Source organism: Rhizophagus irregularis, chromosome 12, assembly GCF_026210795.1.
Source record: "Rhizophagus irregularis chromosome 12, complete sequence".
Lineage (NCBI taxonomy): Eukaryota > Fungi > Glomeromycota > Glomeromycetes > Glomerales > Glomeraceae > Rhizophagus > Rhizophagus irregularis.
In genome coordinates this window covers 2,943,094-2,960,797 of record NC_089440.1, presented here as the reverse complement: position 1 = coordinate 2,960,797, position 17,704 = coordinate 2,943,094, and the positions used below count along the sequence as shown (strand labels likewise).

Here is a 17,704-nt window from a genome sequence, read left to right as displayed (position 1 = left end):
TTACAATCACTAGGTACCGAGAAATTTAGCAAAATGTTAAATGGCGCAGTAAACGTAAATTAAGAAATATAATAATGCTGATGCTTAACATTTTGTTGAATAACTCATCAGCCAGTGATCGCAAAAGGATAAAACTACCACCATTCGATTCATCTCAGTGAGACGATTCTAACAAGCTATGATACATCTTTGTACGATTATTAGATGCCAGGTTATTTAATATATTCTTTATATAACTGTGATTATAAACGGTTCTTTTTAATATAAGATTTTTGAAGATAGGTGTGATAGTGACTATAGATAGATTGTGACTATATAGGATAGTTTTTAATAATAAAGTGTTTTGAACATTCAACTGGTGTGACTATATAGTAGAATGTGACTATAATGGGAGTGACTATAGAGGGAGTTGACTGTATTATCGAAAAAAACAAAAATTACAAAATTACATTATTATTGAAAAATATATTTACAAATAAAAAAATTTAACTACTGAAACTTTTTTTTTTGCAAAATTTTTTTAAACGAATTTTAAATTAATTTAAAGACGTTTAAAAGGCATTTTTCTAAACTGTCGAAATTAAGCACCTCCCTAAACTTTTCGCACAAAATCCCTGCAAAAAAGGGGTGCTTAATATTGGAAAAATATGGTAATTAATGATTGCAATTACACTTTTTAAATTAATTTTATGAGAATAAGCCATCTGATGTTCATATTACGTAAGCAAACTGCTGAAGCATTGAGAATTACTAAAAGTACAATTAAAATTATGATATCAAATTAAAATAAGATATAGCAGCAGTATATTTATGCTACAACTTTATATATAAAATGTAAATAAATAATAAACTGCCTAATAATTTACAATATTGCCTTTTAATAAATGGAAAATATCAGAATTTTTAAAATTAATTTAATTGCCGATCTGCCTAAAATTGATACTGCGTTACTAATAAAATTCGGGGTTAAATTTGCCAATTTTGAGCTAGAACATAAACTTCAAAAAAGGATATCTCATAGATGACATATTGACTATAAAAAAAAATCATATGATATACTGAAAAAATACTTAAAAAAAATGAATTTGCAAAAAAAAGTTATACATTTGTATGCAAAATAATGAGTTTACTATGCATGCGTGTCAGATTTACACCTTAAAATATATGAAATTTCAATATTTCATTTTACTATATTGCATTATTTACAATAAAAACCTATAATTTTTAGCTTCTAAAGTTGTTTTTAAAAGCTTTTTTAAAATATTTTTATTATTAAAAACAAGTGAAAGTTGAAGAAAACCAGTTACAGAAATATAATTATAAAATTTTTTGGCAATATGACTTGTCATAAAATGAAAGAAAATATTGTTTTTATGATATTTCTGTTTGTAAAATGGGTGAAACTTATTTCGCGCGCAAGATGCAAAAAATTCTTTTTTTTATTATCGCTATTATCCCCGAATTTTATTAGTAACGCAGTGCCGTTTTTAGGCAGATTGGCAATTAATATACTTTTCCGCTAATTAATTACATCATATTTCGGCAAACAGACCAATTTACTATTTATTATAAAATTACTATGAATTAATTACATCTGTCAAAATATATTACGTCTGTTAAAATAAATTTAATTAGTATTTTGTCATTTTGACGAAAAGTATATAATTTAAATAAACAAAGAAAAAGCATTTATTTTCTTATTCTAAAATAGCAAAATACTATAATTATCAAAAAAAATTTTATCTCTACTTATTACCACAAACTTTAACTAATTGAAGGTTTTTAAATAGTTATAAAGTATAAAATTGTAAGTTTAAATTCTCATTCAAAATCTTTATCCATTTATGATATATTATTAAATTTGTTTAAAAAAAAAAATTCCATAAGTTTAATTAAATTTTAGATAACGGCACTTAAATATATTAAAGAATACTTTAAATATAATATAAAAAAATGTACAATTAATCAATAAAAATTTAGTGGTATAGTAATTTTATTGATAATACACAATTTAGTCTTACACTTATATTTTTATATTTTCCAAATATATATCAATTCAAATTAAATAAATAAACATTTATATAATGAAAAATTTTTTATTGACATTTTGTTGAAATACAAATCTTTTTGCACTAACCTATACTATATTAGTTTTTTTTAACCACAGCATATTTATTAAAGTAAAAAATAAAAAATATACAAAAATAATAATAATTTAAAGTTACTTTAATATTATTGATTTATAAACTTTTTTATTTTATATAAGAATCTATGTACACTATCAGATAATTATGTTAGTTTAACAAATATGCCATATGTAAAGTAAGCAATTTTAGTGAAATTGCTCTATAATTTTAGCCTAGTAAATTATAAAATTTATTATATTATACTTTTATAAGTTTTCTTGAAAAGTAAAAAAGAAAAAGACAAATTGATCATTCTTTTATAAAAATTTTCTTTTATTCTATTAATATACTTCAGATAAAAGTTCATATATAAATTATAGAATTTAGCTAAATTAATAAGAAATTTTATATATTAAGAATTATCTTTTTGTAAAAATTCTATTATAACATTATAATAATTAAATTTTGCTATATATGTTATTATTTTCATAAAATATCTACAGTCAACTCTCTTTATAGTCACACATTTGGGACAGTCCATATTTGGTGATTATAAAGAGATGTGACTATATAAAAAATTTCTTATATTTGTATATCATAATTCCGGCCAAAAATTAATATAATTTTAGCCAAAATTATACTTAAAACTTTATTGTATCGTAACTTCGCCAATATTAATCGTAGAGAGATGATCTTACCGCCATTCGATTCGTCTTGATGAGACGGTTCTAATGGTATAAAATACGTCGAAATCCAATCACTAGATTAATTTCTGAAATTAAAAAAATATTAATGGTTTTTGTGTAATAACTCTGCCAATATTGATCCCAGAAAGACGATCTTACTACCATTCGATTCGTCTTGATGAGACGAATCTAATGGTATAAGATACATCGAAATCCAATCACTAGATCAATTTCCGAAATTAAAAAATATTAAATGGTTTTTAAGTAATAACTCCGTCAATATTGATCACAAAGAGATGAGCTTACCACCATTCGATTCGTCTCGATGAGGCGATTCCAACGAGCTATAAATCGTCTTTTTACAATCACTAGATACCGAGAAATCTAGCAAAATGTTAAATGGCGCAGTAAACGTAAATCAAGAAATATTATATCAACCGATTATTTAAACGGGGTATAGTTTCATATTTTTTTTTATTTTAATTATAAGATATTTTAATATTAATTATATTAATTTTGTTCAAAATTTCTATTGTAATTAATAGCTTAAAATGGATTAAAATTTTATGGAATAACTAAGGATCCAATAACTATGCCGATGTTTAACATTTTGTTGAATAACTCGTCAGCCAGTGATCGGAAAAGGATAAAACTAAAAACTACAACTAACTCTCTCCTGTTGCCTTCACGACAATATTGCGACAAAAAATAAAAAAGATTTTTTCAAAGTATTTTTATTATTTACTTCGCGTTACTACTAACTATTACATATTTTAGTTCTCCCTTCTACTTTTAGCTATGACTAACAGACAAAATAATAAAGCTTCTGGTACTTCTGCTCCAAAACGTCCTGCCCAGAGTCCTCCTTCTGGCAACGTTCAAGGTCAAGGTTCTTTTGCTTCTACTCCAGATCCTACTTCGCAACCTTCAACCGATAACTCTGCTAAACGCACACGGGTTTCTTCTGAACCTGTTATGGACCAAGACAATATTTTAACTCCTCCTGCTCCTCAGGATAATGCTTCAACTTCGCCTCCCCCTCCCGTTGATACCAACGCATCCCCTTTAGCTCCTGACTTGGTACCTCCCGATGACTCCCAACATTCCCCTTCTAACTCTGCGTACAGCGAAAATCTGTAGTAAATTTTACCTTTCGAACCCGAACGCGCTGCGTTTCCCGACGCGTCTACTGCTGCTATACAATCTTCCCCCCTTCGCTTTTACGCTGCGGCTGCGCCCTCTACTATCGAAGGATTTTGGACCCACTTCAAAACCAATCGTGAAGCTTGCGACGCGACTGACAGAGAATTCTCCTCCTTTTCCTCTTATGGTAGTAAAGCTACCACTCAAGGATCAGGCGATAATAAAATTATCGTTGTCTACTTTCATTCCAAACCCGATATGGAAAAAGCTATCGCTGCGCCTATCTCCTTCCTGCATGATCTACAGTTTCACGAACATGACCCATCTGCTAAAAAGGTAGATGAACAGCTTCGTACCCTGGTAATTACCGACATCCCTCTCTTTGTCACTGATGCACAATTAAGGGGCACATTCTCCCGTTATGGTATTGTTACCCACTGCCGTACGCGTCTTTCGAAACTTTATTGCACTGCGTATATAGTTTTCGACTCCGCCGCTGCCATGGAACAATTTGAAAACACGTGGGCTGTTCTTTGTACTGGACATTGTTTACGTGTCTGCCCCGCTTCTCATTCATCTAAACAATGCGCTATCAGACGCGCCCATGTTGCATTTCTTGCCGGCCTTCCTCAAGGTTCTGTTGCCGCTGACCTTTCTGAAATTGCCGAAGAAGTTTCCGCTAAGAGCGTCAACATCCCTTTCTCCTACAATTCTTACAATCCTAAACCTTATGCCTATCGTACACTTTTTTTCTCTGTCGTTAGGTGCGTTTGCCGAAACCTAGGGGCTTAGTGCAAGATGGCGTTTCGCCGAAAAGCGAAATTCTGCTGAAACTATATTAAAGTTATATTAAAAAACTGGCGAAACTTTGGAGAAAGGCGAAACTGCCGAAACTTATTATAAATGCCAAAACTGCCGAAACTCTGCCGAAACTATAATAAATCTATAGTAAAATTTTGACGAAACTAATCGTAGGATTTTGAAGAGGTTTAGACAAGCAACCTTATCTGCTGCTACTAAAGAATCGGCTATGGGGATTACTTGTGTTCTCAAATCTATTGGCCTTACTTGGCATAAACCTACCGAAGTCTCCTCTCTTTGCCATCGTTGTGGTCGTCCCAGATGTAATCCGGATAGATGTGCTTCGTCACGTGTTCCTCAACGTCCCTCTCGTCTATGGTCTAGTAATGATAAATTGCGTAAATTATATAATAAACACTTACCTCCCTCTCACCCAGCTAAACGTCATAATCGTTTTGTGCGTCTGGCCAATTCCCAACAAAGATCTTATGCGGATACTGCTGGTAGAAGGGCTCCTTCTCGGTCTCATTCTCGCCCGAGATCCTCACGCTCACGTTCTCGACCACAAAATCGTCATCATCCTCAACGTCTTTCTCAGCCTGATTTGGATCACGACATAGCTTCAATGGATGTTCCGCCTTTAATGAATTGGCAGTATATTACTGAACAAATCACTGCCATATTTGAAGAAATTACTCACCTCACCACTGAATTTGCCCAACTTCAAAATCGAGTTAAATGGCTAGAAGACCACTATTCTTCCCCTTTTATTTCAAGGTCCCAACCACCTCAAGCTCCTTCTGCCCCCGAAATTGAATCGATGAACCAAGGATGGGATAATATTGAACCCTCTGATCCTAGACGTCTTAGTGACAACCTCATAGATTTTAGCTCTCCTGTTTCACCATCGAATGGTCCAAATTTCACTGCTCATTCACATATTCCTCTCCCTCCCCGTATGAGTTTGATCCCTGGCCCTGCCACATCACCACAAGATCGCCTTTCCTCCCTTACTGCTACAGTCACTGAACTCACTAAAACAGTACAACAAGGCATGGCTCAACAAAAACAATTCTTGGCTGCTCGCGATAATGCGAACTCCCAATAATTTTTAATTACTTTTTATTTCCCTTTACTACTTACCCTTTTATCATAGTGTAGTAATGATGGACAATACAAAACATAATTTTTCTCCTCACCCTTCTCCTCTTATTAAATTTGGTCAAATTAATGTTAACGGATTATATTTCCCAGTTAGACAACAACATTTGCTTAATTTTTTTCTTCATTCTTCTTTTGGTGCTTTATCTATTAATGATACCCACCTTTCCCCTTCAAATGCTAAATTTATTTTCAAAAATGAACATTTCCAACATCACTTTAGGTCCTATTGGGCCTGTTCATCTTCTTCTCGTCCTCATGACGGTGTTGGTATTTTATTACGTAATCCCCTTCATCATCGTGCCCTCCCACATAAGTGGTTCAGCGACATAAACATGTTCAAACAATTGATCCTTGGAATGGTCGTCTCCTTAAATTGGATCTATTTTTTCATTAAACAAAAATTTCTATTATCTCTATATATTATCCCCCTTCTGGTTCTATTCATCAGTCTATATGTACTGATCTTATTGCCAAACTTCTTTCTTGGCTTGATCATGCCCGTGATAACAATTATTTTGTAATTATTTTTGGTGACTTCAATATTGATGAAGTTGCACATTCCAATTATCCATCCAATCATTTTAAGCTTCTCCGTTTGCTTTCCTCTCGGTTTTTTACCGACCATCAAGCTCACTCTTCTGATGATAGTCCTGATCCCACCTTTTTTCATGATAATGGATCTTCTAGATTGGATTATATCTGGTCTTCACCTGGTTTTCCTGCGCCTGGTCTTTTTTCGCATGTGGTTGCTTGCCCTAATCTACTAGATTGTCCTTTTACTGATCACAAAGTTCTTATAACTGTTTTTGACTTTAGTTCTTGCTTGGCTATTTTGGCTAAGTCTCGTCTCAAACAAAAAAAAGAAATGCGTACTATTTTCTCTTATACTTCCACTTCGGATGAACAATGGAATAATTTTACCACTGAAGTGGATGATTCACTTGAAGTATATTTGGATAGACAATATAATTCTCGTCTTGATTTCTCTTCTCTTTTTCTTGATCGTATGTGGCATGCTTTGAAAGCTGCCATACTTAGTGCTGCAATTGAAACATTACCCTTTCAAAAAGTCTCCAACATATACCGACATTCGTACTCTCCTGAATTAACTAAACTTATTGCTATTAATAAGTTTTTAGATCGGTTTTTATATCACCTTACAACTCGTCGTTCTATTCGACCTACTCAGATTTCTCAAATGATGGCTGCTTTACCCTCTCATCTTGATAAACTTGTGTCCTTATTTCCTGATTATTCGGTTCCTACCTATTCTACAACTCCTGTATCTGAATTTAAATTATTTTTACGATCACAGAAGAATTTAGTCTCTACCTTTTTATCCACCAAATTTGCTCAACATCTTACGGACTCTGTGGAATACTATACCACATTACGTGATGAACACTTTTCGAACTCGCTCGGCACCTTCATAGACTCTGCCCTCTCAGTTGAAAAACGTTCGATTGTTCTTGACCGCGTCTTGGTTGTCTTAGACTCTACTCCTACTCTTTTAACGGACCCTTCGGATATTAAGCAAGCTGCTATTACTCATTTTCAATCAATTGTTTCTCCTCCGTTGGTCCAATATTCTTCTATCGCTTCATTTCCTGCTCGATGGCAACAAGCTTACACCCCTCTTTCTGGTGTATCCGCTTCGATATATGATTCTGTTTTGGCACCTATTTCTCTAAAAGAATGGTCTGATGTAATTTCTTCCATGCCTAATAACAAAGCTTCCGGCCTTTCAAAAATTTCTTATGAGATGATAAAACATCTATCCGGTGATGCCTTAGAATTCTCTTTTTTACTTGCCAATACTTGCCTTTCTCGCGGTGATATTCCTGCTGATTGGCGTGAAGCTGTGGTCTATCCTATTCCCAAGCCCCATGACTTTGATGCTCAACTCAAGAACACTCGACCTATTACTCTTTTGGAAACAGTTCAAAAATGCGTAGTTAAGGTCGTCACTAATCGTCTTTCCAACATCCTCGCTGATAGTAAAGTTCTTCAAGGAGGCAACTTTGCGGGTTTACCTGGTAGTTCCACTGATGTCCCTATCAAAATGCTTGATGCGATTATCCATCAGCATAAACATGATTCTTCTGATGATCAGGAATTATGGATCATTTCTCAAGATATCTCTAAAGCTTTTGACTCTATGGATTTGAATATGCTTAAATTAGCTTTAGTTAGACTACATATTCCTGCACTTTTAGTGCAATTTATTTTGAATCTCTTCACATGACGCAATAACAAAATTATAACTTGTCATGGCGATACAGCTGCTTACCGAGTACGTGTTGGTATCTACCAAGGAGAAATCATTTCGCCTTTACTTTGGGTTATTTATTTGGACTCTTTACTTACTGTTTTAAATCAAGATGCACGAGATCCTTTTGTCTTGAAAGCTTCAGCTCTCTTAGAATATTCTCCACTTGTATTTAAACAACATTCTTTGCCAATTTCACATTTGACTTTCATGGATGATTCTACACTTGTAGCTTCTTCGAAAACTGGAATTGAAGATCGCCTCTCTATAACTGCTGAATTTTATACTTTAAATAATGTTCAAGCTAATTCGGCTAAATATGTTCTTCTTTCATCTTCTTCCCCTTCTTCGAAGATAATCTTTGATCTTTTACCTTCTTCTTTAGTTTCCAATTTGTCTCTTTCCCTTTCCTCTTTATCTCTGAATACTTCATTCCGTTTTTTAGGAGTTTGGTTTTCTGTATCCGCCTCTTTCCAATTTGTGCTTAAACAAGCGCGTTCTATGGTTAAAGATATGGCTGCTCTCCTTGGTCCAAAAAAATTATTGGTGCAACATGTGGCCTATCTCTACAATGCTGTTCTTTTCCCAAAATTGGAATTTCGACTTCAAACCACTCTTTTCTCTGAAAATACTGTTCAGTCAATTGTTACACCCATGTTTTCAATTATAAGAAGAAAAGCTGGTCTTGCCGCTACTACTCCATTAGCTTTGCTCTTCTTGAAACTTCCTTTCTCTATTCAAAATGCCTTTTACCGATTTCTCTCTTCTCATGTGGCTTCTTGGCAAAAATTTTCACTCATCCAGATTTTAACAAGTTTGCCAGCTATGCTATTTCATATCTTCAAGGCTTTTTGGGTGCAGAGAGTTGCCCGACTACCATCAACCTAGAGCCGTGGTCACAAATTGTTTCTTTACGGACACATACTTTGTTTAACACTCTTTTGTTTTCTTCACGACTTAATATCACGTGGTCTCTCTCTTTCCGATCTCCGAGGCGTGATCTACAACCGGCTATGCCACTCTGGTCCATTTTACCACATTCTATTTTTCAATCGAGTTGGAAACTTTGGAAAAACTTGAATATATTTATGCTTACTCAGTTGGTTTCTCCCTGTGGACGTTATCTTATGAATTGGCCTGATCTTTGATACCTTGGTATCATTGGTCGTAAAGGACGAATCCCTACTTGGTTTAAATTTATTAAAAATAATTTTCTTTCTTCTTCTTCTTCTTCTTTACTTTTGCCTTTGTATTTTATTAATTCTTCTTTTACTTTAGCTTCTTCTTGTTTATTAGATCATACTGTTAAAGATTACTATTTTTATCCTCAATGGGCTATTAATTTTAATTCTGCTACTCAAACTTTATCTGTTGGCCGTATGTGTGTCACTTACAAGAAACAAAACTCTGCTATTATGTCACATTGGCTTCCTGTATCAACTTCCACCAATGAACGATCCTATAATCCTTGTCCTGGTTGTCCTTTTAACATACCTGCTTTGTGTACGAAATCTGCTATTAAACAGCGTTGCAATAGTGAGAAATGTTTTTTTAATGTCAGCTTATCTGAAACGGTGGGATATCCTACCAGAAATGCAAAAGTATTTGCGTGTTATCTTCCTATAACTCTCTCTACTTGTTGGAGTTACGCTACTTCTTTGGCTCTTGTACATTTTGCCAACTTGTCATCGCCTGCTTCTTCTGCCCTTCCTTCTTCTATGGCAACAATAATGGAAGATGAGGTCTTATCCCTTTCTGTGTGTAAATTGTACACTGATGGTTCCTTCTTTCCTGCTAAGGATTCTTGTTCTCCTTCTATTGCTTCTGCTTGGCTTGCTCTTGATGATGATGGATTTATACTTGACTCTTCATCCCGTGCCTCCCTGCATGCTTTCCTTCAGCTTTGCGTTCTGAGATCTATGCAGTTGTTTCAGGATTAAACGCTCTTTTCCATAGTTCTTCAATTACAATTTATACTGATTGTAGTCAACTTATCTCTAATGTTCTGAAAAAAATCCGATCCGATTCGTATCCGCGGATCTGATCCGAGACAGATCGGATCGAATCATAGATTTTATGATCCGTGATCCGATCCGGATCAAAAAAATTTGATCCGATTCAGATCGAATCAAATCAGATCAACAATTCATTCAAATAGGATCAGATTGGATTTGATTCGAGCGGATTCGGATCGGATCCGGATCGGATCAGATCAAAGCGCCCTGTTACGTTGCGAAATGTTAAGTTAAAAAACGTTTCGCAACGTTTTTATTAAAATGATTAAAAATCGTTGCGAAATGGTTTTTTTATTCGTTAAATTGAAATAAAAAAATGTTTCGCAACATTTTTTTATTAAAATGATTAAAAACCGTTGCGAAACGGTTTTTATTCGTTAAAATGAAATAAAAAAACATTTCGCAACGTTTTTTTATTAAATAATTAAAAACCGTTGCGAAATGGTTTTTTTTTCATAAAATAATACGAAAAGATGCCGTTTCGGCATCTTTTTTGATAAAAAAATAAAAAAAGATGCTGAAACGGCATCTTTTTTATAAAATAATATGAAAGATGCCGTTTCGGCATCTTTTTCTCATAAAATAATACGAAAAGATGCCGAAACGGCATCCTTTTTATAAAATAATACGAAAGATGCCGTTTCGGCATCTTTTTCTCATAAAATAATACGAAAAGATGCCGAAACGGCATCTTTTTTGATAAATAAGCGAAAAAGATGCCGAACAGCATCTTTTTTCATAAAATAATATTAAAAGATGCCGGTTGGCATCTTTTGATAAAAATGAAAAAGATGCCGAAGCATCTTTTTTGATAAAATAATATTAAAAGATGCGTTTCGGCATCTTTTTTTCATAAAATAATATGAAAAGATGCCGAAACGGCATCTTTTTTGATAAAAAAAATAAGTAAGATGCCGAAACGGCATCTTTTTTTATAAAATAATACAAAAAATGCCATTTCGGCATCTTTTTTGATCAAAAAGTGAAAAAGATGCCGAACAGCATCTTTTTTCATAAATAATATTAAAAGATGCCGTTTCGGCATCTTTTTTGATAAAATAATATTAAAAGATGCGTTTCGGCATCTTTTTTTCATAAAATAATACGAAAAGATGCCATTTCAGCATCTTTTATGATAAAAAATGAAAAAGATGCCGAAGCATCTTTTTTGATAAAATAATATTAAAAGATGCGTTTTGGCATCTTTTTTTCATAAAATAATACGAAAAGATGCTGTTTCGGCATCTTTTTTGATAAAAAAAATGAAAAAAACACTGAAACGGCATCTTTTTTCATAAATAATACGAAAGATGCCGTTTCGGCATCTTTTTTGATAAAAAAATGAAAAAGATGCCAAAACGGCATCTTTTTTATAAAATAATACTAAAGATGTTGTTTCGGCATCTTTTTTATAAAATAATACGAAAGATGCCGTTTCGGCATCTTTTTCTCATAAAATAATACGAAAAGATGCCGAAACGGCATCTTTTTTGATAAAAAAATAAAAAGATGCCGAAACGGATCTTTTTTATAAAATAATACGAAAGATGCGTTTGGATCTTTTTTCATAAAATAATACGAAAAGATGCCGAAAAAGCTCTTTTTTGATAAATAAGCGAAAAAGATGCCGAACAGCATTTTTTTCATAAAATAATATTAAAAGATGCGGTTCGGCATCTTTTTTGATAAAAAAATGAAAAAGATGCCGAAGCATCTTTTTTGATAAAATAATATTAAAAGATGCGTTTCGGCATCTTTTTCATAAAATAATACGAAAAGATGCCGAAACGGCATCTTTTTTGATAAAAAATAAGTAAGATGCCGAAACGGCATCTTTTTTTATAAAATAATACAAAAGATGCCGTTTCGGCATCTTTTTTGATAAAAAAGTGAAAAAGATGCCAAACAGCATCTTTTTTCATAAATAATATTAAAAGATGCCGTTTCGGCATCTTTTTTGATAAAATAATATTAAAAGATGCGTTTCGGCATCTTTTTTTCATAAAATAATACGAAAAGATGCCGAAACGGCATCTTTTTTGATAAAAAAAATAAGTAAAATGCCGAAACGGCATCTTTTTTCATAAAATAATACAAAAGATGCCGTTTCAGCATCTTTTTTGATAAAAAAGTGAAAAAGATGCCGAACAGCATCTTTTTTCATAAATAATATTAAAAGATGCCATTTCGGCATCTTTTTTGATAAAATAATATTAAAAGATGCGTTTCGGCATCTTTTTTTCATAAAATAATACGAAAAGATGCCGTTTCAGCATCTTTTATGATAAAAATGAAAAAGATGCGAAGCATCTTTTTTGATAAAATAATATTAAAGATGCGTTTCGGCATCTTTTTTTCGATAAAATAATACGAAAAGATGCTGTTTCGGCATCTTTTTTGATAAAAAAATGAAAAAAATGCCGAAACTAAGATCTTTTTTCATAAAATAATACGAAGATGCCAAGCTTTGCATCTTTTTTCTATCGAAAAAGATGCCGAAACGGCATCTTTTTTATAAAATAATACTAAAGATGTTGTTTCAGCATCTTTTTTATAAAATAATACGAAAGATGCCATTTTGGCATCTTTTTCTCATAAAATAATACGAAAAGATGCCGAAACGGCATTTTTTTTGATAAAAAAATGAAAAAGATGCTGAACAGCATCTTTTTTTCATAAAATAATATTAAAAGATGCCGTTTCAGCATCTTTTTTGGTAAAAAAAATGAAAAAGATGCCGAAGTATCTTTTTTGATAAAATAATATTAAAAGATGCGTTTCGGCATTTTTTTTCATAAAATAATACGAAAAGATGCCGAAACAGCATCTTTTTTCGATAAAAAATGAGTAAGATGCCGAAACAAGGCATCTTTTTTCATAAAATAATACAAAAGATGCCGTTTCGGCATTTTTTTTGATAAAAAAATGAAAAAGATGCCGAACAGCATCTTTTTTTCATAAAATAATATTAAAAGATGCCGTTTCGGCATTTTTTTTGATAAAATAATATTAAAAGATGCGTTTCGGCATCTTTTTTTCATAAAATAATACGAAAAGATGCCGTTTCAGCATCTTTTTTGATAAAAAAAATGAAAAAGATGCTGAAACGGCATCTTTTTTATAAAATAATACGAAAGATGCCTTTCGGCATCTTTTTTGATAAAATAATACGAAAAGATGCCGTTTCGGCATCTTTTTTGCATAAAATATTACGAAAAGATGCAGTTTTGGTATCTTTTTTGATAAAATAATACGAAAGATACCAAAACGGCACCTTATTTGATAAAAAAATGAAAAAGATGCCGAAACGGCATCTTTTTCATAAAATAACGCCGTTTAACATTTCTATTTATGCATTTAACAAAAAACGTCTTTCGCAACGTTTTTAATTGTATTAATGAGAAACGTTGCGAAACGTTTTTATTTGATAATTTAACGAAATAAAAGCGTTTTTCGCAGCGGGTTTTAACTATATAAATAAAAACGTTGCGAAAACGTTTTTTATTTAATAATTTTACCGATAAAAAATCGTTTTCGCAATTGTTTAATAAAAACGTTGCGAAACATTTTTTTGTTTGATAATTTGCCATAAAAAGTCGTTTCGCAACGTCTTTAACAATATTAATAAAAAACGTTGCGCTTTTTTAAAACGATTGGATCCAGATCAGATCCGGATCGGATCATAATCAGTTATCGATCGGATCAGATCAAATCAGTTGGGATTCAGATCGGATCGGATCGAATCTAATTCAGATTCAAATCGGATCGGATCGAATCTAATTTGGATCTGAATCGGATCGGATCGAATCTGATTTAATTTGATTCGAATTCAGATCAGATCAGATTTAACTCAAATCCGGTCTGATCCGATCTGTTCAGAACACTACTTATCTCGTTATGGGCACGTTTCGTTAATATCTTTTGCTCACCAAAGTTACTTCGTGAACCCAATCATCTTCTTTGGCTTTCTATTCGACAACTTATTATAGATCGTAACCTTAAAGTTGAGTTGAGTAAAGTCCCTGCTCATGGCGACGATTTCTATAATTCACGTGCGGATTCTCTGGCAAAAGATGCTCATTCATCTTTACAACCTACTTTTCCACCTTTGGTGTTTGCATTGCTCCGAAGTATGTGACACCTTTAATTCTTTGCCTATTGACATGAATATTCGTCATTTTCTTCGCTCTATAGCAGATGCTCGTGCTCTTTTATCCTTTTGTTCAATGGCACGTTTTGCTGCTCTTGGTTCTTCTTCACTTTTCGACTGGGCTGGTATATATTTTTGCCTTTCACAAATTAAAGGTTTTACTTCGCACAAGAATGGTCGCCCTGAATTTTAGATCTTCCGTATCAAACTTCTTTTGGATATGCTACCTACCTTATCTACTCTTCAACAACGCAAACCTTATTTATACTCTCCGGATTGGCTTTATCCACTATGCAACTCTGCTCCTGAAGATTTGAACCATCTTTGGACTTGTCCCTATATCCTCCCGGATCTCAATCCATGTTTTACACATCGTTCTGAAGTTGTTTAAATTCAGAGATTCCTGTTTATCTTCGTTTTTGTCCCTGAAGCCTTTGGATGTTACTTTCCAATCTGGTTTCTCTGCTTTAGATTGCTGGAACTGTGAAACTCCTTCTCTATCCTGTCTTTGGCTTACCAGAGGACTGTTACCTGCGCATTTGATGACATTTTTGGCACAATATTTTCCTCTTTCTGTTGTATATAAGACTATCTCTCCTCTTCTTAATGACTTCCAAGTTGAATTATATGGTGAAATTTGGCTATGTCGGAATGTTCTTTTCCATGCTTGGGAAGAGTTACAGGGTATCTCGACTGCTTCTAAATTACATGGCCCATCTTCAAGTCCTTCTCTCGTTACTACTTCTCCGCAAAAACACAACTCTTCTTTGGCGACAGTTTCTCAGGATTCCTGGATTTCTTGGATATTCTCTTCTATAATTCAGGGCGGATCATGGATCTCGCACTTGGATTTTCTGCGCCGCTTAACAGTTCAACCTCTTAGGATTTCTTTCTGGTAACGGACTGGATTTTTGGATGTTGGATAGTTGACTCACACTGGCCTTCGGGTAAAGTTGGGGTATGTGATTCTGTAATAGTTTAGTTTTTCTTTGCTTTAATTTATTTTAGTCTAGATTTCTTTACTTGTATGAGTCGTGAAGCTATTCTTTTTATTTTTTATTAGTTTATTTTCTTATTTTTGTAATATTGTTCGATTATTTTTCGATATTGAAATATAAATAAAAGATAAAGTCATAAGACTGTTTGCACAGGAAAAAGATAAAACTATGTTGGATAGTTGACTCACACTGGCCTTCGGGTAAAGTTGGGGTATGCGATTCTGTAATAGTTTAGTTTTTCTTTGCTTTAATTTTATTTTAGTTTAGATTTCTTTACTTGTATGAGTCGTGAAGCTACTCTTTTTATTTTTTATTAGTTTATTTTCTTATTTTGTAATATTGTTCGATCATATTTTCGATGTCAAAATATAAATAAAAGATAAAGTCATAAGACTGTTTGCACAGGAAAAGGATAAAACTACCACCATTCAATTCGTCTCAGTGAGACGATTCTAACAAGCTATGATACATCTTTGTACGATTATTAGATGCCAAGTTATTTAATATATTCTTTATATAACTGTGATTATAAACGGTTCTTTTTAATATAAGATTTTTGAGGATAGGTGTGATAGTGACTATAGATAGATTGTGACTATATAGGATAGATTTTAATAATAAAGTGTTTTGAACATTCAACTGGTGTGACTATATAGTAAAATGTGACTATAACGGGAGTGACTATAGAGGGAGTTGACTGTATAGCTTTTTAGAGAGTGCCATAACTAATACGATGGCCTAATCACAGCTCCATTTCAGATTGCAGCTCCCATAAATACCAATCTATTTTTTCTTTCAAAAGATTTTTTAAATACTTTATATCATCAATCGAAAGGAGTCTTAATCGTTCTTCTATTAGTAATGAATCTATACATCCATATTTTTTGAAACGTAAAAATACTTTAGAAATAGAGGCTTTACTAAGATTAAGTTGTTCTGCTATTCTTTTATATAACGCGCCTTCCAAAATTCTTTCAACTATTAACCAACGAAAATATCAATTTAGTTTTAATTTAGGCATTACGCAAAGAAAATAAAACAATATTTATACGCAAAATCAAATGTTTTATGTTACATAATGAACTTGTCACGTGTTTGTTTATTTTTTCAATTTGCCGGCAACCTGGCAAGCTGACAACCTGGCAGATTATCAGCAACAAAATTTTCAAATGTTTTTTTTATTTTGGATATTGCTGTAAAAATGAAAGCAAAAAAAATAAGTGGTTTTCTGTTTTTTTTATAATTTTACACTATAATTTTTGTAATAATCAATAAAAGTTATTTCATTTTTACTTAGAAAATTTTTTAAAAATATTTTTTTTGATAAATTTTACAGTAAATTTTAAAAATAAAAATTCCGCATATTGGTAGCATTACAAAAAACATGAATAAATCCATAAATATCTATTCAATTATGATAAAAATTTATATGTAAGTAGATTTGAACCTGTTGAACAACTTATTTAAGAAGGTTTTGGATGTTTCCTTTGACTAAAGTGCCTAAATTACGCTTTTAAGTTACAGAACAGATATACAAAAATATTAATAAGAAACATTTATAAGTTGTAATATTACAAAAAAATAATAATAGCTTTATCCATGCATTATTTCAAAAATTTTTGTTTTTTTAGTTTTTTTTTATATACATATTTTATAAAAAAAATTATATATTAATATATATATGTCATAAAATAAGTTGCTTAGCAATGTAAAAAATTTATGGATTAGATAAAAGTTTGCTTAGCAGACATGAAAAATATTTGCTTATTGACCTTAGTAAATTTTGAATTTTTCATCTGACCTATATATATATTGTTCAGGGTCCTGTAATAACCGTGATGGATGGTGGACAAATGAAGATTTAGTTAAACATACTGGTCAAAATGCTAAAAATTGGCAAAAAAAATGGTGCAAAAAGCAGTGACTATTTTTGGCTATTTATGGCTATTTATGGCTGTTTTTGGCTGTTTTTGGCTATTTGCGAATTAACCTATACTATTTGTAAATAGTTTATACAAATTTGCGAATAGTTTATGCAATTCGCGCCATTTTTTTTGCCTGTTTTTGGTTATTTAACGTGTGACAGGAATGTTACATTAATTTATTTTATTCTTTTTTTTGAAAATTTATCATATTTTATTATTTTTAATGGACAATATTATTTTATATGCAATAGATAGTAAAAAAAGCAATTTCTATTTTTAGCAAAAATATCCTGATTCTATAGATGTATTTGCATTTGATAATACTACAATATGCGCCTGATGCTTTAATTGCACATCATATGAATCTTAATCCAGATAGTAAAAAAAGTTTAAAGATGAATTCAAATCTGATGGGAAAATTCAATCA

At 32.1% G+C, this 17,704-nt stretch overlaps 2 protein-coding genes across 2 annotated transcripts; both read left to right on the top strand.

Moving 5' to 3' along the window:
* Positions 1 to 8,399: 8,399 nt before the first annotated feature.
* On the top strand, positions 8,400 to 9,077 carry OCT59_004154 (uncharacterized protein; the record flags this gene model as incomplete). Its single annotated transcript, XM_066148105.1, has 1 exon — positions 8,400 to 9,077. One exon carries the CDS (start codon positions 8,400 to 8,402, stop codon positions 9,075 to 9,077), a length of 678 nt encoding a protein of 225 aa, XP_065996739.1.
* Positions 9,078 to 9,604: 527 nt separating this feature from the next.
* Positions 9,605 to 10,129, top strand: OCT59_004153 (uncharacterized protein; the record flags this gene model as incomplete). The annotated part of the gene is made up of 1 exon (XM_066148104.1): positions 9,605 to 10,129. The coding sequence occupies one exon, from the start codon at positions 9,605 to 9,607 to the stop codon at positions 10,127 to 10,129; it is 525 nt and encodes a 174-aa protein (XP_065996738.1).
* Between the last annotated feature and the right edge of the window lie 7,575 nt (positions 10,130 to 17,704).